Source organism: Papio anubis, chromosome 14 (genome assembly GCF_008728515.1).
Source record: "Papio anubis isolate 15944 chromosome 14, Panubis1.0, whole genome shotgun sequence".
In the NCBI taxonomy this organism is placed as follows: Eukaryota; Metazoa; Chordata; class Mammalia; order Primates; family Cercopithecidae; genus Papio; species Papio anubis.
Window position 1 is genome coordinate 47,232,663 of NC_044989.1, and position 23,859 is coordinate 47,256,521.

At 49.6% G+C, this 23,859-nt stretch overlaps 1 protein-coding gene across 7 annotated transcripts in view; it reads left to right on the forward strand.

The window, feature by feature from the left end:
• TTC7A (tetratricopeptide repeat domain 7A) overlaps window positions 1–23,859 on the forward strand; it is a 134,787-nt gene that overhangs the window by 22,693 nt on the left and 88,235 nt on the right. For all 7 annotated transcript variants that reach the window (XM_003908604.5, XM_021924805.2, XM_009184150.4 and 4 more), the window contains exons 4-5: window positions 11,452–11,582; window positions 15,362–15,477. In XM_003908604.5, the coding sequence (XP_003908653.1) occupies window positions 11,452–11,582; window positions 15,362–15,477 (247 nt within the window). The remainder of the gene's footprint in view (window positions 1–11,451; window positions 11,583–15,361; window positions 15,478–23,859) is intronic.

Sequence of the window (23,859 nt, forward strand, 5' to 3'; positions counted from 1 at the left end):
GGTACCAGGGGTGGGATTTCCCCCACCCGAATCCTGTGGACTGAGATGCAAGAATGATTCCTCAAAGGAAAACCAGGGTACGGTTATGAAAGTAGGTGAAAGGCATGGAGGCAGAGCACCAGAGTGCAGGCAGCAATGATTCACCTCAGGGTACACCAGTAGTGGAAGGGTCAGACTGTGGACGTCGCTCTCTCTGACTCCAGCATTCGGGCTTGTTCGATTGAAGCACTCTTGCAGAGGCAGGTGAGATCCAGCTAGTTGTGGGGCCTTCACAGGTGAGCTGGGTGGTGAGCCTGAACTTGAGGATGAATCACCGACAGTTGAGTGGAAGAGGTGCCTTCCAGCGAGGGAAGGCCAAAGGGAAGCCCCAGGGGGAAACAAGGGGAGGTGGCTTGTTTGGAGGTGCAGTGTAATCATAATTCTTGGAGCCAAGAGGAGGTGTGTGTGGGATGGATTGGGAATGAGCGTGAGGGCCAGGTGGGCTCCACAAGAAGGCCCAGAGCAGAGAGTCCATGGTAAGGCTCAGGGTGTCTCTCTTTACTGGGGTTCTAGAACTTTGGCTGCGGGTCACCACACCGTGAGGTGCAGCACAGCCTGTTCTCCCTCAAATCAGGCTCACCTATGGGTCAGCACGCCATCTGTGGTCAGCACGCTGTCTGGGGCAATCTTCTCTAGGGTCTGGAGCTGGGGAGTCTGGGCCCTAGACTAGGATGAAGCCTTTGTGGATCCAAGGTAACGAATCACCCACTTTTTTATTGGTCTGAGCTCCGAGAGTTATTCACTGGCTTTGATTGGCTTCCAGGATGTTTTGGGGCCTGCTCTTTGGACATCTCCAGCCTTAGCCGGTTCAGCCTCCCCAAGCTCCAGTGGGTCTCTTCCATTTCTCCAGCCCTAGCTCAGTGTGCCAATGGCGTGGAGAGTGACTCATATTTCTCCAGCCATTCATTCTACCTTGAGCCTGGCAGACTTTAGTCATTGGTGCCTAATTTAGGGTTCATTGTGGCTCCACAGATAAGAGCGCAGGCCTCTTGAGAACCTGTCCTGCCCCCAGTGTCAGCCTGGCTGGCATGTGTTATCCTTTACCTCACACTCAGCACCAGGGAGGTCCTGGTGCCCTGACCCTAGTACACAGGAATTCTGCATTGCAGTGGCATGCTAGGTGGTGAAGCTGCTGTGCAAAGTCAAAAAAGGTGAAATGCCCTCAGCAGCTGGAAGGATTATGATCTGCAGATTCTCTTCTCCCAGCCCCTTGAAGGTGGGCTTCTTTTTTTACTCTTCTTTTTTGTCAGTGTAACCCCAAGCTATTCTGCTGTCACCTGGAATTGTGTCTCTGATTACAACTTTTAAAAAAGAAAGAACACTACGCTGCTTCCAGGACAGGATATGATAGCATATTTGGTTTTTGTGTTTTTAGCCCTGGTATGGCGGGAATTCACTGTTGATTTTGGCTTCCCTCTCCAAGGGGTGTGGGCTGTGTGCCTCACACGGACAGGAGCTCAGTCCTTGTGGCACTGCTGTCCTGGCCCCAGGTGAGAGGCTGGCTTCCAGATGCCGAAGGAGGAGCAGGCTGCTAGGGGATCAGGCCTCATCCAGCCAGAAACCTGGATCTAGTTGACACTGGTGCTTTTAGCTAAGGGGTCTTGGAATTAATCAGTTTTCCCTGGATTCAAATTTTTTTGTTTGTTTGTTTAGATAGTCTTGCTCTGTCACCCGGGCTGGAGTGCCAATGATACGATTTTGGCTTACTGCAACCTCTGCCTCCCGGCTTCAAACAATTCTCCTGCCTTGGCCTCCAGAATAACTGGAATTACAGGCGCGTACCACCACGCCCAGCTAATTTTTTGTATTTTTAGTAGAGATGGTGTTTTGCCATGTTAGCCAGGCTGGTCTTGAACTCCTGACCTCAAGTGATCCACCCGCCTCAGCTTCCAAAAGTACTGGGATTACAGGCGTAAGCCACCAGATGCCCCGCCTAGATTTTTTATTTGTAACTCTGGAGAAGGGTTAAACCCCTACCTAAGAGGTTATTGTGAGCATCACTTGAAAATATTTTCTAAGTGCATACTTTTTTTTTTTTTTTTTGAGATGGAGTCTCGCTGTGTTGCCCAGGCTGGAGTGCAGTGGCGTGATCTCAGCTCACCGCAACCTCCACCTCCTGGGTTCAAGCAATTCTGCTGCCTCAACTGGGATTACAGGCATGCGCCACCATGCCTGACTAATTTTGTATTTTTAGTAGAGATGTTGGTCAGGCTGTTCTCGAACTCTCGACCTCAGATAATCCTCCTACCTCAGCCTCCCAAAGTGTTGGGATTACAGGTGTGAGCCACTGCGCCCAGCCAGCATACTTTCTATGCTTTATACTATTTCATCTAATTTAATGATCATGGCTACACTACGAGCTAGGCCTTATTAGTAACTCCATTTTGTATTTGTGGAAACAGACTTAGCACTCTCTGAACATTTTGAGGTATATCCTTCCAGTCTTTTTTTCCCTATAGGCTTACATGTGCTTTTAAAATGTAAGTTCATGGCCGGGCGCGGTGGCTCAAGCCTGTAATCCCAGCACTTTGGGAGGCCGAGACGGGTGGATCACGAGGTCAGGAGATCGAGACCATCCTGGCTAACACGGTGAAACCCCGTCTCTACTAAAAAATACAAAAAACTAGCCGGGCGAGGTGGCGGGCGCCTGTAGTCCCAGCTACTCGGGAGGCTGAGGCAGGAGAATGGCGTGAACCCGGGAGGCGGAGCTTGCAGTGAGCTGAGATCCGGCCACTGCACTCCAGCCTGGGCGACAGAGAAGTTAGTATTTCATGAGTCGTTTTTCAATACACCTCTATGTCACTGTAAGTAACCTCATAGCATTTCATTGTAATGTCCTATCATAATTTTGTGAAGTCCCATCATTGGACCCGTATGATAAATCTTTTTTTTTTTTTTTTTGCCTTTATAAACAATACTGAAATGGATATCCTTGAAGCTAAATTTTGCATACATCATTTTTTTTTTTTTTTTTTTTGGTGGAGATGGGGTCTGTGTTGCCAGGGCTGGTCCTGAACTCCTGGGCTCAAGCAATTCTCCCACCTCACCCTCCCAAAGTGCTGGGGTTATGGGTGTGAGTCACCGCCCCCCGCTTTTTCTTTTCTTTTTTTTTTTTTTTAAGATAAATTCCTAGAAAGTAGAATTACTGAATCATAGAGTATACATTTTTTTGGAGACTTTGATACAGAAGCCAAATTGCCTGTTTTTTTTGTTTTTTCCGTTAAAAAATTGTGTTGGCTGGCCGGGCGCGGTGGCTCAAGCCTGTAATCCCAGCACTTTGGGAGGCCGAGACGGGCGGATCATGAGGTCAGGAGATTGAGACCATCCTGGCTAACACAGTGAAACCCCGTCTCTATTTAAAAAATACAAAAAACCAGCCGGGCGAGGTGACGGGCGCCTGTAGTCCCAGCTACTCGGGAGGCTGAGGCAGGAGAATGGCGTAAACCTGGGAGGCGGAGCTTGCAGTGAGCTGAGATCTGGCCACTGCACTCCAGCCTGGGTGACAGAGCGAGACTCCGTCTCAAAAAAAAAAAAAAAAATTGTGTTGGCTGGGCAAGGTGGCTCCCGCCTATAATCCCAGCACTTTGGGAGGCCGAGGTGGGTGGATCACCTGAGGTCAGGAGTTGAAGACCAGCCTGGCCAACATGGTGAAACCCTGTCTCTACTAAAAATATAAAAATTAGCCAGGCATGGTGGTATGTGCCTGTAATTCCAGCTACTCAGGAGGCTGAGACAGGAGAATTGCTTGAACCCAGGAGGTGAAGGTTGCAGTGAGCTGAGATTGAGCCACTGCACTCCAGCCTGGGTGGACAGAGCAAGATTCTGTCTCAAAAAAAAAAAAACAAAAAACAAACAAACAAAAAAAACAGTGTTAAATATACATACCATAGAATTGACCATCTTAACCACTTTTAAGTGTTCAGTTCGGTACTGAGACATTGTTGTGCAACCAATCTCCTGAACTCTTTAACATTTGCATTATTGTGCAACCAATCTCCAGAATTCTTTTACCTTGTGAAATCGAAATTCTATGCCCATGAAACAGCAACGCCCCGTTCCCTCCTCCCCTAACCCCTGGCAACCACTCTTCTATTTTCTGTTTTTATGAATTTGATTATGCAAGTACTTCGTGTAAGAGGACTCATACAGTATTTGCCTTTTTGTGTCTGGCTTATTTCACTTAGTAAAATGTCCTCAAGGCTTATCCATATTGTAGCATGTGTCAGAATTTCCTTCCTTCTGAAGGCTGAATGATATTGTATTGTACGTATGTATATATGACATTTTGTTTATCCGTTCATCTGTCAATGGACACTTGGGTTGCTTCTACATTTTAACCATTGTGAATAATGCTGCTATGAATGCTAGTGGACTGATATCTCTTTGAGACCTATTCTTTTGGGTGTACACCTGGAAGTGGAATTGCTGGATCATATGGTAATCCTATTTTTAAATGTTCTAATTTTAACAGAGTGATCTGTGAGGGTTCTTTCCTACCTGGCCTTCCAGTTTTCCCCTGAGAACTGAGTGAATTGCATTTTTTCCCTTCTTCCCCTGGCTGCAGGGTACCCAAGTCTGGGATTCATCGTCCGTGGATGCTGCAGCTGTACCTGCGCCCTTTTGACAGGCTGGGTAGGTGGGAGGGAAGGGGTTCTGTTGCTGAGGAAGTTTTCTGTTTTCTACCTCTGCATCCAGGGCCCAAAGCTCCAGGGCTCCAAGGGTGGGGCTTCTTGGAAGGGTGGCTGCCTGGGATGTGATGAGTCATTCAGACTGAAGGAGCTGGGACCAGCCTGGTGTTGGGTCTGAGGCTGTGCCAGGATCAGCTTGGCTCCAAATCGAAAGTTCTGAGTTAATGAAAAAGCAAGTCCTCCTCTTGCAAGGGACCTCTCCTAGAGCTGGGTGTTGGCACAGAAAGGCCCTTGCTGGTGGGAATCACAAGGCAGTGCCTGCCCCGCAGGGCTGCGTTACAACCCTCCGATGCCTCAAGGACTGGGCTCAGGGCAGCCCACCTTTATCCTGGATTGAGTGCTGCGGTCTGGCCGCTTGTGCAGAGGCACTCACGGGGCAGAGGGTAAAGCAACCCAAGCCTGGAGTCCCTGGGTGGTCTTCCAATCAGATGTTTGTGGGCAGGAAAATAGACCTTATCAACCAGGGGACACATACAAGGTTGCCTGCCCCTTTTTATGGGCAGAACTGGGTGACTGGACTGTGACCTTGCTTAGGAAAAGCCACTGCCAGCTCCAGAAACTTTTTGGCCCTGTGTATGTTGGAAATTGCTTTACAGAGGACCACCTCAGTGAATGTACCCCTGTACTTTGAACTTTTGTTTCTCTGAGTCATGACAGCTCCCTTCAAAAAGGCATTATCTCCATTATTTTTAGATAAATTTTCATGTAGTGAGATGTACAAATCTTAACTATATAATTTCATGAATTGGACCAGTTTAAATATCCATGTGACCAGTACTGTAACAAAGATACAGAACATTTCTATCACCACAGAAAGTCCGCTTGGGCTCTTTTCTAATTGGTCTCCACCCCAGGCAACCACTGTTTTGTTTTTGCTTTTTTTTTTTAAAGAGATAAAGTCTTGCTATGTTGCCCAGGCTGGTCTCAAACTTCTGGGCTCAACTGATCCCCTGCCTCAGCTCCCACAGTGCTGGGATTACAGACGTGGGCCACCACTCCTGGCCTTATTTTCTACTGGTATAGATTAATTTACTCTTTTGAATAAATGAAATCATACCGCATGTATTTTTTAAATGTCTGGTTTCTTTTGCACAATGTAATTTTTAAGTAATTCATTTGTGTTATGTGTATATGAGTTTTAAAAAAAAAATCTGAGTAGTATTCCATTATATAACTATACCACAATTTGTTTATGAATTCTCCAAGAATTTTTTTTTTTTTTTTTTTTTGAGATGGAGTCTTGCTCTGTCACCCACACTGGAGTGCTGTGGAGCAATCTCAGCTCACTGCAACCTCTGACTCCTTGGTTCAAGCAATTCTCCTGCCTCAGCCTCCCGAGTAGCTGGGATTCACAGGCATGTGCCACCATGCCCAGCTAATTTTTGTATTTTTAGTAGAGATGGGGTTTCACTATGCTGGCCAGGATGGTCTCGATCTCCTGACCTTGTGATCTGTCTGCCTCGGCCTCCCAAAGTGCTGGGATTACAGGCATGAGCCACCACACCTGGCCCAGGAAATATTTTTTAAGTGGAGAGGGAGGAACTCCTTTGGGCCGTACACTTGGCTATGTGAATACGCTCATTCATCTACGCATCCATCTGCATGCTTCCTAAACACCAGGCCCTGGCCATCACTGTGGTGCAAAGATAATCAGAAATGGGTAGAGAGGATGATGACAATGAAGGAAAAAGGCACATACATAGGAGATGCAGCCAAACTGTTCAAGTGGTTTAGACACAGGGAGGCTTAACTCTACCTGGCAGAGTTTCAGAGAAGAGGTGGCTTTGCTTTAATTTTTTTTTAAAATTGAGATGGGGTCTTGTTCTGTCACCCAGCTGGAGTGCGGTGGCGTAATCTTGGCTCACTGCAGCCTCCGCCTCCCGGGCTCAAGCGATTCTCCCACCTCTGTCTTCTGAGTAGCTAGAGTCACAAGTGTGCACCACCAAGCCCAGCTAATTTTTTCTATTTTTGGGGAGACAGGGTTTCACCACATTCCCAGGCTGGTCTCAAACTCCTAAGCTCAAGCAGTCGCCTGCCTGGGCTTCCCAGTGTGCTGGGATTACAGATGTGGGCCACTTTGCCTGGCCTACTTTGAGCTTTCAAGGAGGATGGGATTTGAGGTTCTTGGAGAAGCATGGTGGGGAGGTCCCTGCTGAGAGTGGAAGGAACAAATGCCACACGGGGAAGGTGGAAGCCCCACAGACCATTTTTCCTGAATTCACAGCTTTGCAGTGGCCAGCCCTCTGGAGGCTTGGAACTGGCAGCTTGAACTTGACAGCAGCTGGCATCACCCATTCCAGTGCTGGACCCAGAGGTGTGGCAGGAGGGAGCCCAGTCTCAGCACATCTCTCTGGGGACCACAGGGCAGCTGTGTTGAAACAGATCCACTCTATGTCCCCTGGAATTGGCTGTGCCCTGCCATGTGCGGTTGGTCTCCTGGGCCAGGCCTCTCAACAGTTCATAGGTTCGCCCCACCTTCTTGCAGGGTGGATAGGCTGCATGTCTAGGGAGCAGGGGCTGGCCCAGCTCTGGCAGTGAGCAACGAGGCCTGCCTCCTTGATTCTTTCTCGGTTCCTCTTCCCCCTTTAGTCCTCTGGAATGAGGATCCTCCCCCTCCTGGTTGTGAGTCATTTGGCAGGAGGCACATTGACACGCGGTGACCCAGGCACCTGGGTCTTTGTGTTGAGCAAGGACCTTCATGTTCTGTGCCCGCCTTCCTCCAGGCCAAGGCACCTGAACTTTGGATCTGGTCACACCCCAGCCTGGCAAAGGACAAGGTCACTGAATCTGTGTGCATGGGAATGTGGCTAAGAAAAACAATAATTCCTTACCTTGTATTTGCAGAGCACTTTGTTTTCTGTCAGACATGACCAGGCTTGTGTTTTTTCATCCAGCCAGCAAATGCTTGTCCAGTACCTACTGTGTGCCAGGTGGTAGAAAAGTAAGCACGATTAGGTTGATGTCTTGAAGGAGTCTACAGTCTGGGGAAACATATGAACAAATAAGTATAAGAAATGGTGAGTTAGGAATATGTGTAGACTGGGGCTTAAAGGAGGAATGTTTGGTTATACCAGGGACTATCAGGAAGGGCTTTGTAGAGGAGGTAGCATTTACTAGGTCAGAATGTGAACAGTAATTTTGGGTAGACTTGGTGGGGTGGATACACTCCACGCAGGATGAACAACTTGAGCGAGTCAAGAAGGCATCCTACAACCAAGCAGTTGGGAGCAGGAGGTCGGGTGTGGATGTGGCAGGTAAGGCGAGAGATGAGGCTGGAGAACTGATACCAGGAGGGCCTGGTATGGAGCCTCCAGAGGTTGGACCTTATCCTGTAGCAGTATGGACCCCTGGAGAGTTTTAGAAGGATCCCCCTGGGGATTAAAGTGAGACTGGAGGCAGGGAGGCCAGTTAGGAGGCCAATATAGTCATCCGCTCAAGACATAAAACCTGATATAAAGTAGTAGGAAGAGAGGAAGGGAAGGTTTGAGGACTTGGTCATTACGTGGATGTTGGGGCTTATAGGGCAGGAAACAGTTGAGGATTCTTCTATTATACATTCCTTCAGTAAGTTCGTCTTCACATGTAAAGTACCTAAAGTACCGTGTGGGCACAAAGACGAGACAGACATTGATTCTCCCCATTGAGAAACAATAGTTCAGAAGGACAGCACTCTCTAGTCAGGTCTATATTAGCTGCAAGTGTCAAAAAAAGGGACAGCAGGAGGGAGGAAGGGAGAGAGGGAGGGAGGAAGGGAGAAGACATGGGAGGTATTTAATGGCGCTCATACACTGGAAAGTTCCAGCAGGTAGAGCTTCAGGCAAAGCTGGATCTAGGTACTCAGTCTCTTTAGAAATCCACCCTTCTCCATCATGTCTTACCTTTTCTTTGCATGGATTTCATTTTTTTCGTGACTAAGAGTTTATTCAGTATTTTTCCTGTCTTAAAAAAAAGTAACCTGATGCAAATAGAGTTGTTTTTCTGTACAGCATTAGTTTCTAGTATGGCTAACAATGCTATATCCCTTCTTTGTTTCTTACAGATTGTTTTTATTTTTTGAGCTTTTTGGTTTTGGCCTTGAAGCTTTTATTTAAAAAATGTTTAAATTGCAGCAAAAAAGCCCCATACAACATAAAATTTACCATCTAAGCCATTTTTAAACGTACACTTCAGTAGTGTTATTTATATTCACATTGTATAGACTTCATTTTAAGGCAGGTTTTCTCTAACATTTCTAAACTGATGTCTGATACCAGCTTAACCACCCCAGTGGAAAGAGTGACAATTCTGAGACTGTTTTTTATTGGCCCAGATTGGGCCATGTGCCCACACTTAGCTGATTGCTGTGGCGGTCATGATCATCTGAGATTGCAGGAGAGGTGGTCAAAAGGAGAGGAAGGTGCTATTACTGATAAATGGGAAAGTGGTCGTCCCCTGCAGGCAGAGACCTGAGCATGGGTAACTTCTGCAGGGAGGAACTGTTGGGTTCCATGGGAAGCGTGCATGTAAAATGCTGCATAACTTGAGCACCTACTATGTGAGGTGCTGTGCAAGGGTTGTGGTTGTTCAAAAAAGTTCATATTTGCCCCCATGGAGCTTTCAGCTAGCTGGGGAGAGAAGAGCTGGCCAGAGATTACCAAAATACAGTGTAGAAAATGGTGAGCACCAGGAGAGTGGATGTTTTTCTTCTAACAACTGCAAGTGTAACCAAGTAACCCCATCTTCAGGCCAGAATTCATTGTGGCCCAGATGGTATTGGGTCCAGATAGTATTATGGTAAAAGATCCTCTTTTTCCTAGTCATGGGCTTACAACTGTATGCTTTTCAATTAACCAAAATGCACCCCAAGGGGCTGTTTGAGGGGCCAGAGACCTTGTTGCCAATGTCCAATCCTATTCCCTCTTTAAATCCAAGGCCCAGGAACAGAATGGAGCCCCTGAAAATGAGGCTTGTGGAACAGCAAAGTGAAGGGAAGGGGAGAAACTTGTCCTTGCATTTTATGGAGGAGATAAGAGTATGAAATTTCTGGCTGGCTTTTGCAGCACAGCCAGGTTCTCCAAGAGTGGCATGACAGAGAGAATGGAAAGAGAGAGGAAAAAGTAGAGTGACAGAAGAGGAGCTTGAGAGCCTTCCAGCCACCACATGGTGCAGGGATACTCTTGCTACCCTCATTTATCCCCGGTCAGGGAGGGCCTCAGTGCCCGGTGCGGCAGAGAACCGATCCCTCCCACTGCCGCAGGTCACCGGTTGAGGTGAACTGTTTCCACCCGGAGGGAGCTCAGGAAAGAAATCAGCCTGTACACAAAGTCATTACATTCACACAAACAAACGGCGTGCTTCCAAACAAAATCCCCAGTCTGAGTAGAGGGACTCCAGGGCCTGAGTGGAGTTCTGAACCCCCTGCCTCAGCTGGAGATACCTTGACAGGCAGCTGAGTCCCTATAGTGCCACAGATGCAAATGCTCAAAATGCCCAAATGATGCCAGTAGCGGCCAAGTCTTCACAGAGTGAAGTCCCAGGGACACCTAGAAGAGACAGAAAAACGTCAGGTATAGTCTAGCTTGCTCACCCAGTTTCAAGGTTGCTGGCTTCTTCAGAGGTCACTTTCTTTGTACCAGTGAAGCATTGGAGGCAGCAGATGTCATGCCAGGGGGTGAAAGGGAGGTTCCCCAAAACAAGAACATTTTGGCAGCTGCTGAGAAATCCCCTTAACATTTCTATTCTAGAGTCCAGTAGCCAGGAGCAGCTGGCACTCCCAGGCATCCCCCACCTTGCCTGGTAGTGAAACCAGGCTGATAGGCTCAGTCGTCCGAAGTGTGCTGCAGCCCTCGTAGGGGCCACCAAAATTGTAACTGAAACGCAGTTCAGTCACTCGCCACTTGCAGAGTCCAATTAACAAGAGTGAGGTCTGGAATAAAGAAAGTCACTTTATTCCAAAGCTTAGCTTAGGGGAAGAGGTACAGGCTCCTGCCTTAAAAGGTAACCACTTCACTTCCTGGGCAAAAAGCCGGAGCTTTTAAAGGGGAGCTTGGCATGAACGCCATGCAGAGGAGGGAGCAAGCAACTGCAGGGTCTGCATGACTTGCCTTGGTGCCTTACCTAGCAGGTAGTCGAGCTGGCACCATCGTGGGCAGAGCCAGGTTGTAAAGTGAGCGTTGCTTCAAGATACTCTCCGGTTGGGAGAGAGTTCCTTCTCAGTCACACTTTAGGATGTGAATTGACTGTTATCTCTAGAGGCAGTCTCCTGGTGGAAAAGTTCTGGCTCTGGAGCTTCTAAGTCAGCACATGGATAAGCTTGCTGTGTAGGGAGTGTCTGGTGAAGGGAAGGTAAATGTTTTGCATTTCTAAAGAGCTAAGTAGGAAGTGGGGAACAGGAAAAGGAAGAAAGAGGAAAGAAAAAAATACGTTTTTTTTAAAAAACCTCCTTCTCTTTTGCTTAGAAAAATGGGGATACTCCGTTACAGAGGAGGGGTCAGGAGTGGCTTCCCGGGGAGTTGGGCTGGGATGATGCAGTGTGATTCCCCACGTGCTGTCCCATCGCTTACTCCCAGCCACTGCTAACACCACCGTCGCTTCAGCTTCCTCCTCCCCTCCGCAGACCTCCGCCTCCTCCTGGCTGCACCAGAGTGTCTGCCCCCTCGGACGAGCCCACCCTGGGCCCATGGGGAGGGCCTGGAGTCAGGGGGCCCAAGCAGGACAGGTCTGAGGCGCCCTCTTCCTCCTGCAGGCCTCTCTCTGGAACGCCTACCCAACTCCATCGCTTCCCGCTTCCGCCTGACGGAGAGGGAGGAGGAAGTGATCGCCTGTTTTGAGAGGGCCTCCTGGATCGCTCAGGTGTTCCTGCAGGAATTGGAGAAGGTGAGCTGGAAATAACACCATGGTAGGAGCTGCTGTCTATTGAGCACCTATATCTACAGATCCCACTAAACCCATAGGTCACCTGTGTGCTAATTAGAAGGCACCTTCTCTGTCCCCCAAAGACACTCTACTTCATAGGTTGGAAAACTCATTATAGTATACTGAAGAATGAGACTCTTTACTGGAAAATAGTTTAATAGATAAATGAGTCCATGCCATCTGCTAGGCACCAGGAACTCCTTGGTGAACTCATCTTGCAGCACCAAACATGACAGCCGTGTTTGTATCCATTAACTTGTTGACTCCTCACAGCCACCCCTGAGGTTGGTGTTGTACTTATCCCTGTTTAATAGATGAGCTTTAGGAGATTGAATCATTTGCTCACCATTCTTTCCCTGGCAGGGGTGGTGTCCGCCTGGGTCTTGCAGCTGGACATCCTTCCCTGCTCTCGGTGTCCCAGAAGCTCCTCCCTGGATCCTGTGGGGGAAGCAGGATCTTGGGATTCCTTCTCCGAGCCTTTCAGAGGCTGGTGAAAGAGCTGGTCACAGGGCCCTGGCAGTTTTCAGATCTCCCTCCCTCTCCATTCCCTATGGTGGGTCTGGGTTAACTGTCTGCAGGGTATCAAGTACAGGTGGTAGCAGCGTTTGTGGTAAGTATCCCAGCCCTTCCCCTTCTGGGAGGCTCTGGTTTATTTTTTTTTTTTGCTTTTAATTTTTATGCATTTTATTAATTATTATTTTTTAGATGGATTCTTGCTCTGTCACCCAGGCTGGAGTTCAGTGGCACGATCTCAGCTCACTGCAACCTCCGCCTCTGGGTTCAAGCGACTCTTCTGCCTCAGCCTCTTGAGTAGCTGGAACTATAGGCATCTGCCACCATTTTTGTATTTTTAGTAGAGACAGGGTTTCACCATGTTGGCCAGGCTAGTTTTGAACTCCTGACCTCAGGTGATCTGCCTGCCTCAGTCTCCCAAAGTTCTGGGATTACAGGCCCGTGCCCGGCCTCCATTTTATTCTTTTTCCCTCCACATCTTAATACTATGCCATGAGGGGTCCTTAGTTCAATGCTAAGGGGACAGGAAACTGTATTCAACAGAGATCCTGCTAGCCCTTCTTGAGTGCCTGCTTTTGTGTCAGACACAACTCTAAGCACTTTACATTCATTCTGTGATTTAACCCTCACACTGACTGGATGAAATAGGCCCTGTTGTCGTTTCCATTTTACAAGTAAGAAAACAAATTTGAGGAGGAGTTAGCCTGCCAGAGCTTACCTCATTAATAAGTGGTATTGGCAGGATTTGAACCCAGGGAGTGTGGCTCTGAATGCTTGCAGGGAAGATATTGGGGGTGATGCTTAGGTAAGCTGTGGAGTAGATATTTAACATGTTAGATGGAAGGTTCTAGAGCAGAGTAGATTAGGGTTGGTGCCCTGAAGGAGGAGGTGGTCATGGACTGAGAGACTTAGAGCCCAGGAGACACTTGCACCTCACCTGCCTCGGCAGATGCCAAAATGTCAGTCCGGTACCCATTTTTGTGATGGGCCATTTTGGAGGAGCCTACCCCAGGCCAGGTCATTTCCCCTAGAACAGGATTCTCAACCTCAGTGCTGTTGATATTTGGGACTGGAGAATTCTTTGTTGTCGGTGGGGGCGGGGGGCTGCCGTGTATATTATAGGATGTTTAGCAGCATCCATGGCCTCTCCCCACTATGCCGGTAGCACTGTCCCCCTCGTTGTGACAACCAAAAATGTCTTCAGTTACTGACAACTGTCCCCTGAGGGCAAAGTCACCCCCCTGCTGACAGCCACTGCTCTAGAAGATGTCTCCTTGATTGGACTTCAGGAGGAAAGGAGAAGTGACTGATGGGCTCAGCAAATCTAGGACCTGAGTGCCCGTTCTCTGGCAGAGGCCACTTAGAGACTCAGCATGGTTGAGCTGACCTCTACCAAAGGGGAATGGGTCACTGCTGGACAGTAGTAGTGTTTTAGGAGTTTTTCATGTTTGCATTGCATGTGGTTGGGAGGAAACTTTCATGGAAAAGATAAAATCTGCTGCTCATCTGGAAGCCTAGGCTTTGGACTTTCAAAAGGGGATTAAGGTGATGAGCTATAGTGCCAGGCACTGTACTGTCCCTATCAAATGTCTGATGATGATGTCCAGGGCCAGAATCAGTGCCTGGTAGCAGTGGGCAGACAAACGGGGCCCTATAGTTGTTATCTTAAGTTGAGGGAGGGCAGGCCATAGAACCTTGTGCACCCTCAGAAATGCTGTGTGTCCCTCCTGAGACCTAGTCCTGACCTCTAAGGAACTAAGACCCTCTCTTAAATCTACTCTGAATTCTGAAAGAGGAGGCGGATGCCTCAGATTTTTTTCCCCTCAGATTAGACAAAGGAAATGGTATACAGAAGGCAGGCCAGTCTTGTTGGGCTGGAGGACCCTGTTAGGGCTGAGGCTTTTAAGCAACAGCTCAGTTAATGATGTAATTGTTCCTCAGCTTTTCCTGGAACCGGGGTGGGGGGGGTCTCAGTTCTCTGCATGTTCTGATGTTCCATGCTTGTTTGACAGGGACAGTACAGTGCCTGGCAGGCACTCAGATGTTTGTGGAATGAATTAACTGATACATAGTGCAAATAGCCTGGAGTCCGTTCCTGGCTAGGCTTGAGTTTGAGGTCCAGACTGACACCAGCTTTGTGACTTTATGCATTAAATTATTATTGATGGATTGATTGGGATGGAGTCTCACTCTTTTGCCCAGGATGGTCTGGAACTTCTGGCCTCAAGCGATTCTCTTGCCTTGGCCTCCCAAAGTGCTAGGATTACAGATGTGAGCCACCACATCTAATTTACGCTTTTGATCTTAGACATTTTCTGAGCCTCAGTTTCCTCGTCGATGAAATGCAAATAAAACCAGCCCTGTAGGACAGTTGTGAGACATAAATAAGATATGGGCTTGGGTGGCGATTTTGTAAGAGTTTCATTTCCCCTTCTCTTTCCTTAACTGGAGGTGAGGTGTGGACAGCAGTGAGACTAAGGAGACAGCTCCTGTCCTGTGGGAGTGAAGTCTGGTGGGAGCTGAGGTTTGCATACGCAGAACAGGGCAGCAATGCTGCTTGAAGTGGTCTCTCTACCACGTGCTCAGACAATGAGTGCTGTCTGGTTGAAGAGCGAGTGCTCAGCATGGCTCTGTACAGACAGGGAAGTCATCCTGCAGTAGGGGGTAAGAATGGAGAGGGGAACCTGACTGCGCTGGCTCTGCCACCACCCCTCAACCTGAGTGGCCTTGGGGCAGGAAGAGACCCTCTCTGTTCTCACCTGTGAAATGGAAATGATGACTGTTCCTACTTAGTAGAGCTGCTCTAAGGACTAAGTGAGTTAATGAATTTAAAGCTCTGTGATTGTTGAATGAATATTAGGGGCTTAGTGTGGTGGCTCATGCCTATAATCTCATCACTTTAGGAGGCCGAGGTGGGACGATTGCTTAAGCCCAGGAGTTCGAGATCAGCCTGGGCAATATAGTAAGACCCTGTTTCTTAAAAAAAAAAAAAAAAAAAAAAAAAAAAAAAGACACAGGGCTTGTGGGCATCTAACAGTTGGATGGGGAGAGAATGCTTTAGACATATTTTGAGTTAAAGCGAGTTAGATGGAGCCTGGTCTGAGAATTGCAACAATGTGCCCCTGAACAGCAGGGACTGGGATGGTGATGAGGCCACCTCCTCTTGCTGAGTGACCCCCTGCTTCAGAACTTTGAGACAACGGCTCTCTCTCTGTTCCCCTTCCCAGACCACAAATAACAGCACGTCGAGGCATCTGAAAGGCTGTCACCCGGTTGACTATGAGCTCACCTACTTCCTGGAAGCCGCCCTCCAGAGCGCCTATGTGAAAAACCTGAAGAAGGGGTAGGTCACTGGTAGTTGAGTGAGTGTGGGAACAATTCCCCTGGGCTGAGACTTTTGACGTGGCCTTAAGGCTGCTCTCCCTCTTCTCTGGCCTGTGCACACATACTCTCCCAGGAGGATCGGTGGGGACTGGCTTGTGTCACATCTTGTCAGACAGGAGTGTGCAGAGGCGTTCTCAGTGGGAAGGACCATGCCTCAGGAAGCCACGGAAGCAGTAAAGCCTGTGTGTGCTCAGGGGAGACTGCCAAGAAGAGAAACAGGAATGGGCATCTCAAGAGGGTAGGGTGGAGGGCTGTTGAAAAAGCAAAGGACAGTGAGCTGGCCAGTGGGTCTGGTTTTGTCCACTGTCGTCTGCGGTGTGGATGAAGTTATTTGGTTCCTCTGAGCCTCACGCTCCCCAAAAACCCAATGGGAAGGCAGATATCGGTTCATTCCAGCTTTTAAGGAGTGGTGAGGGATGAGGGAAAGTATGGTAGAAGTAAAGTTCTGGCATCACACCAGGGCTGTGGCTGTCCCTGCTGACGAGGCAGCAGAAATGCTTGTTTTCCTGTGGGTTGTGTTGAGGTCCTTCGGAATACTGGCCTATCTGAGACCTAAGAGCCACAGTGCCTGGAATGCCTTCCGTAGGCTTTTGCTCCTGGGTCTCTTGAGTTCCCTCAGTATTTATTGATCATTATCTTTACCGTCTTAGAAAAAGGGAAGTGGCAGGATAATAGGATCATCGTAGGGAGAAGGTCAGCAGTAAGACATACGAATAAAGATCTCTGTGACATGAATAAGTTTAAGGAAAAGTGCTGTGCCTTGATACGCATATGCAAATATCTCCATAAACCTTTTTAGTGCATAAAGAGCAGCATTGCCGCTAGCACATCCCACCTTCAGCCCTAAGGTGGTTTTCTCCTTTCTCAGTAAACAGAACATACAATCAAGTTTTACACCTCGATGTTCCGTTGCCCAGGGACGGGCAGGAGACAGATGCTTTTCTCTATCTCAACTGCCAAGAGGCCTTCTTTCCTCTTATATTAATCCTCCTCAGCACAGACCCTTCACGGGTGTCAGGCTGCGGGACGATAGGTCTTTCCCTTCCCATGAGGCCATATTTCAGACTATCACACGGGGAGCAACCTTGGACAATACCTAGCTTTCCTAGGCAGAGGTCCCTGCGACCTTTGGCAGTGAACGTGTCCCTGCGTATGTGAGATTAAGAGAATAGTGATGACTTTTCACAAGCATACTGCCTTCAGGCACTTGTTTAACAAAGCACATCCTGCACAGCCCAAAATCCATTAAACTTTGAGTCACCACAGCACATGTCTCTTGCAAGGATAAGGTTGGGAGTAGGGTCACCGATTAACAGCATCTCAAATACAGAACAAAATGGAGTCTCTTATGTCTACTTCTTTCTGTATAGACACAGTAACAGGCTGATCTCTCTTTCTTTTCCCCACAACTTGTTTAGTAGAATAAAGCACACTTACTGTTTTCTTCTACCTGATACTCTCTCTTTTTTTTTTTTTTTTAAGACAGATCTTGCTCTGACATCTAGGCTGGAGTGCAATGGTGTGATCTCAGCTCACTGCAACTCCCGCCTTCTGGGCTCAGGTGATCCTCCCACCTTAGCCTCCTGAGTAGCTGGGACGACAGGCATGCACCATCACACCTGGCTAATTTTTTGTATTTTTTGTAGAGAGGGAGTTGCACTTTATTGCCCAGGCTGGTCTCAAACTCTTGGACTCAAGGGATCTCCTGCCTCAGCCTTCTAAAGTGCTGGGATTACAGGCGTGAGCCACTGTGCCTGGCCCTACTTTATACTCAGTACAACACAGGTCATTTCTGTGACCAAATGTGGGGTTTTTTCCCCCACTCACAACCAGTTCTCTGACACCAGCTGGGTTTCCTACAATTAAATTCACCTCTGATGCTTGATCTGGGCCCTGGCAGGGGCAGGGGAAATGGAAGGGGTCTGGGAGGGGCACAGAGGCTCAGTCCCTTGAGAGACTGCCTTCCATAGCAGACACCAGTCACAAGTAGCAGGTCCCCAGGTTACCAGCAACTTCTGTCTGAATTGGCTACAAACAGACAGAAGTTGGTTCCATAAGTTGCAGAGGAGCTCATGGAACCCAGGAGAGCAGTTTACTTGCTAGATGACTGGTGTACAGTACCACATAAAATGGTACAGCCTAGCCAGGTAGAAGAGGTGCATAGGGTTAGGTATGCGGAAGGCATGCGGAGCGTCCAGGCCCCCTCCGGATGCACCACTGCTGCATGTCCAGCAACCTGGAAGCTCTCCAAGCCCTGTGCTTTTGGGTTTTTATGGCTGCTCCATTATGTAGGCATGTTGTATTAAATCACTGGCCACTGGTGATCAGCTCAACCTTCAGCCCCTCTCTGGCCCCTGACAGAAAAAATTTGCTGATCTATCCCCCAACTTTAAATAATCACTTTTAATATTTTGATACATGTCTTTCATGTTTTTCTATGCATAGATACACAGATTTTTTTTTTTCAACAACCACCACAAAATAGTATCCTAGAGGACACACTGCTTGTAGCTTGCTCTTTCCACCCAGGCTTGGCTGTGAGCCTCTTTCCTTCCTGCTTATCTCCCTTCCCCACAAAGCTCCTCGATGTGGGGGTCGAGGAGGAGGTGGGCCAAGTCCACTCCTGCAGGTGGGCTGAGGGCTATGTGGGGCTAGGCACATAGTGGACTTGTGGCAGGTCAGGCTTGATCTGGGCACTGGTGGGGACAGGGGAAATGGGAAGAGTCTGGGAGGGGCAGAGAGGGTGGGATGACGCTGAGGATTGTAGGACAGCAGGAATCTGCAGGAGAGGGTCCATGGCTAAATAAGTTTGGGAAACAATGGATTGAAGACCTCTGAGAGTCTCTAGAACCAGAGCCTGAAGGTGAGTCATGCATCTCCAGGAGGAGGCAAAGGCCTGTGAAGCTACTGACTGTTCGATGTGGTGCCCTTGTCTGGAGTGGGTCTCCAGGTGCTCTGGGACTGCCAGGGGAGCATTCTGACCAAAGCACACAGGTCTGGCCCAGGCAGCTTTTCCATCTAGCAGGTATCCCTGCCCAAGAGAGCTGCATATCAGTAACCTTAAGCTTGAGTTCTCAATTGCCTGGAAGAGAAGGAGGTGGAGTTGTTTGTCCAGAATGTGGAACAGGCCGTGGTGACGTCACTTCCAGGAGGCAGTGGCTGTGATGACTGCAGTGGGCAGGTGGACCTGGGCCTTGGGGAGGCAGACCTGCCCCAGCAGGACCGTTGGCCCAGGGGAGGCCTATGCCCTCTTCCTTCTCTTTCTCTCCACCCTGCCCTTGCTGTTGTGGGGGCAGGAACTGCACGAGTCCCTATCTTCCAAATGGAAAGAATAGGGTGTAAGGAGCCGGGAGCAGTGGCTCACACATGTAATCCCAGCACTTTGGGAGGCTGAGGCGGGAGGATCGCTTGAGTCCAGGAGTTTGAGGCCAGCCTGGGCAACATAGGGAGACTTTGTCTCTACAAAAAATAAACAAAATTGGCCAGGCTTAGTGGCATGCACCTGTAGTCTCAGCTTCTTGGGAGGCTGAGGTGGGAGGATCATCTGAGCCTGGGAGGCGGAGGTTTCCATGAGCTGTGATTGTGCCACTGCACTATAGCCTGAGTAGCAGAGTGAGACCCTGTGTCAAGAAAAAAAAAAAAAGAATAGGTTGGAAGGGCCCCTTCCAACTGGGAAACAGGCTGCCTCTCTTTCTCTCCTCATGCCTGGCAGACAGGAGAGTGAGAAGCACAGCTGTGGAGTCAGCACACCTGGGAGTGAATCCCAGCTCTTATGACAAGCTTGTGTGTGCATGGGCAAGTCCCTTGAGCTCTCTGAACCTCTGCTTTCCTTACCTGTAAGGTGGTGGTGAGGACCATGCCTGCCTTCTCATAGCGTTGTTGTGGGGATCATATTATATGTGAACACCCACCCACCCACCAGGGTGCCTGGTAGATCACAGCTGCCTAGAATTCATGCCTGTAATTCCACAGCTTTGGGAGGCTGAGGTGGGAGGATTGCTGGAGCCCACGAGTTTGAGTCCAGCCTGGACAACATAGTGAGACCGTCTCTACAAAAAAAATTATTTTTAATTAGCTGGACATCGTGGTGTGCACCTGTGGTCTTAGCTGCTCGGAAGGCTGAGATAGGAAGGTTGCTTGAGCCCAGGAGATCGAGGCTGCAGTGAGCTGTGATGACGCCATTGCACTTTAGCCTGGGCAACACAGCAAGACCCTGTCTCAAAAAAAAAAAAATACAAATACAAATAAAGGAAAAGAAAAGGAAAATCAAAGCCAGTATTATCATTTGTTTTTCTTATTTTTGTGTAGTCCATAGCTAGACAGGCTGCTGGCCCAAACATGAGCCACCTTTTGTTTTCTTTCTGTAATTTCTCAAGTTGTAGGCCAGGGAGGTGGTGGTGTCTCTGTTTGGAATGTGTGGCTGTGGAGGCTGGGAGAGAAGGCAGTTTACCCGTAAGGGTAGGACCCGCTGTGGAGTCCTGGGCTCCTTGGACCACCTGTGCCAGAGGTGGGGCTGAGGACAGCCCAGGGGCACTGAGAAGTGCAGCTTCCTTGCTCCACCTCCACTATCTGCTTTTTTGATCCTTTTTCGGTTGCTGAGCTTTGGTTTCAGAGAAACAGTGGCCCGGAGTGCTGGTTCCTGTTTTCATGGCCCGGCAGTTGAAGCTGGAGACCACCACTCCCCAATGGCTGCTACTTGGAGCCCCCTTGTCTCCTTCTGCCAGTTGTGAGCTCCCAGGGATGAGTCTGGGGGACCCGAAGAGAGGCCGTCCTCAGCTCTGCCTGCGGGAGATTTGGGAGGAGCAGGGGTCACCAGTCTAACTCCTCAGTGATTTATGACGAGGACCTGGGGCAGTTGTGCCTGTAAGGCAGAGGTGGCCTGCCGCCTGGTTTTTTGTAAATAAACTTCTGTTAGAACACAGCCATGCCCATTCATTTACATATAATCTCACCACAGACTTGAGTAGCCGCATTTGGGACCTTATGGGAAAGTCTGTAAAATTTGCTGTCTTTATTTGCGCTTTAGAGAAAGACAGTTTGCTGGCCCCTGCACTACAGAGGTTAAGGAGTCCTCAATTCCTCCCTCCCAAGGACCTGCAGAGGCACGAAGGCCAGAGGGGCTGTTCTTATCTATGAAAGCTTCCTGGAGTGGATTTCGTGGGGAGGGTGGGGAGGGGACGGTTCTAATTTCAATACTCCATCTCCTTCATTCATCCATTTCAGGGATATTTCTTAGGATAATGCATGCCCCTTAGGAAGTGCTAAATTCACACCAGGCACCTGCATATGTGTTAGTCCTGCCAGTATTCCCTGAGGGAAACGCCATAGTTAGCATCCCTGCTTCACAGATGGGAAATCGAGGCACAGGGAACAAAAGTGACTTGTCCTCAGTAGAGCCAGGATTCTGTGCGCAGGGCCCGGCTGACTTTCTTAGCTGGCGGTCTTATCTGATAGGCTACCTACCCACAGCAGGCATTCTGTTACTGAGCCCCTGGGCCACCACCCTTGGGGTGCTGCTAACCTAGTGTGGGTTCCCCAAGGATGCTCGCGCCCTGCAGGTGCTGTGTCCCAGCTTCTGGTGTGAAAACTTTGGTGGGTGCTCTCGCCATCTGGAGGAAGTAAGGGTGAGGCCCCGGGGGTAGAGGCTACTCTGTGGCCCTGAACAGGTTCCCCATCTGCCCCCTGTAGTTGGCTTCCTCCCCTCTAAGTGCTTCTGTTTGTCCGTGTCCCAGAGGGTGCAAGGGTCCAGTGAGAGGGAAGGAATGCAAAACACCTGGAGTATTTTCACAGCTATTATCTTCCTCTCCATTGAGAGCCCCCCCACAGCCACCTGTAGGGGTTGCCTGCTCCCCTTCCCCACAGCTGAATTTTCTGCAGGTATGACTTTAAGGTGAACATCAAGGACAGCCAGGAGGGAAAGAGGGAGAGAGACCAGCGGCAGTCATGCTTCTGCTGCGGGCCTGGCTGAACCATGTGTTTGGTGTACAGTGCTCTGGGAAGGCCAGGTGACCCCAGTCACTAATGAGGGAGGCTTGGAGAGGTTGAGTCACTTGCCCGAGCTCACCCACTGGGATTCCAGCTTCGAGCCTGAGCAGCCTGGAAACTCATGCCATTTCCAAATTTGGGGGTGTGGAAGGACAGCCTGGGGAGCACATGGGTGTGTGGGAGAAGCCAGAGCCTGGTGATGGCTGGGAGCATAGAGCCGATCCACAGTGTGCTGACTCCCACCTCTCTGGGACCCTGCATCACCATTCTCAAATGGTGTCTCCCCTTCTTGGGGGTGGTCCCTCCCTCCCCAGAGCCTGCTTCCCCTTCTGCACTCTGCTGAAGCCACAGGAGGGTTGTGGGTCTGTGTGTATGCAATGCAGCAGTGGGCGGAGGTGTTGACTCACCATCACCCCCCAGAACGCCCAAGCAATTTCAGTCACTTTCTGTTGCTGTAGCTCCACCCCCTCCCTTCCTCTTCTTTCTTCCTGAGGCACACATTTTGGTCCTTACAGCCAGGATCCTGGCTCCACCCCGCCCCAACCTCACCACCCTGAAGAGGGGTAGAAATTGAGTCATCATTTCTTTTCAAGGAAACAGCCCAAACATTTGAAAGTCTTGAAAGTCTTGGCGTGTAAGTAGCAGTCCTAGGACACGTGGCAGTTACTCAGCCTCTCTGTCTATTTCCTGTGGCCCATCCAGCCCAGAGGAGCTGGAGTTGCAGCCTGTGTGCCTGGCTGGGCTGTAAATAATTTCTGTGCGCCTTTCCTCATAATTGTGGCTAATATTTGTTGAATACTTACTCCATGCCAGGCCGAATGCGAATGCCTTTCTGTATAATCCTGTGAAGCAGGGACTAATAAAATCCCCATTTTACTGAAGAAAGGAGAGGTTAAGTAACTCGCCCAAAGTCGAAACTCACAAATGTAAACCCCATGAGCCTGGTGCTGAAGCTGGGTCTGTCCAGCCCACGGCACCACGGCATGTCTACATCAGTGAGCCTGTGTAGTACCACATTGTCCCTTGGGCACAGTGATATCCTCGTAGGTGAATCGTCAGTTCCAGTATTTTTTTAATATATTTGTTAGGAAGTTAAAAAATAATATAAAGATATCTTAGCCCAGGGTTGCTCAGCCTCAGCACTGTTGATATTTTGAGCCAGGTAACTTCATTGTGGGGCTCTCCTATACATTGTAGGTTTTAGCAACATCTCTGGCTTCCACCCACTAGATGCCAGGAGCACCATCCCTCCACTCCCCCCACTGCCCCCACTCCCCCTGGCCAAAAGTGACTCTGGAAATGGTTCCAGACATTGGCACATGTCCTGGGTGGGGGCACAGTTGCCCCCAGTTGAGAACCACTGTCTTAGCTGAAGGTGCTAGAAGCAGAGTACCTGTCAGATACTGACGTCAGCTCATCTGCATTAGGGCAACTCTGAATGGTCTGTTAAAGGGCTGCGGAGTCAGGGCAGCGTTTTCTGCTGGTTACATTCCATCCTGCCCGCCTGGGCTCTTGGGATGTTTGGGAAGCAGGGAGAAACCCTTCTCGGTGTTCAGGGAGCTCACTACCCCATGAGGGGAGTCAGGTTTAGGTGATGAAGCCCAGAGAAAGGCCCTCAGTTCCTGTCCCAGGTTGCCTCTGAGTGCCTACTATGGGCCAGATGCCCCGCCCTCACTGCGGGGTTCAAGCTGTGGCCAGGAGGAGGTCCCCTCCCGTGGTGGAGTGACCGTCCCAGAGGGGAGCCTGTGGTGGAGACGGTCAGGCAGTGCTCTGTGCTGGGGGGAAAGAGCAGAGAGGTGGGGGTGCTGCCTGGGCTGGGGTGGACCCTGAAGGTGTCTGAGGAGCAGTTCACCCCAAGGGGCCAAGAGTGGAGCAGAGGTGCTACAGTTCCTCAGGGGCCCAGGGAGAGGGGGAGATGGTGGAGCCTGCCTCCTGCCTGAGCTCATTCCCACATGGGCCTGGGTGGACCCAACTGCCAGCGAGCCTAAGGAGACCCTGCTGAGAACAGGGTGGAGCTAGATGGCCACAGGCAGTGCCCGCCCCCAGAGTTCAGCTTGTCCCTCCCATTGAGGACTTGACCTAATTTAAAGAGTGTGCTGTTGTCCACTGTGTATGGTGGGTGGCAATTGCTGGACCCCAGATGCTTTCCTTGGAGCTTCAGGAAAGCCTGAGCCTCCCCTTCTCTGGCTAAGCCTGAGACTGCTACCCAGTTCCTCATCAGGATGTCTGAGGGATGTTAATTTCCTCCAGGAGCCTTGCCCTATTGATTCAGCGGCTGATTCCCCCAGATGGCTCTTGCCCCTTGCTCTGTGGCTGATGACAGGGTTCCTAATTGAGCTAGAACTGAAGGCACAGG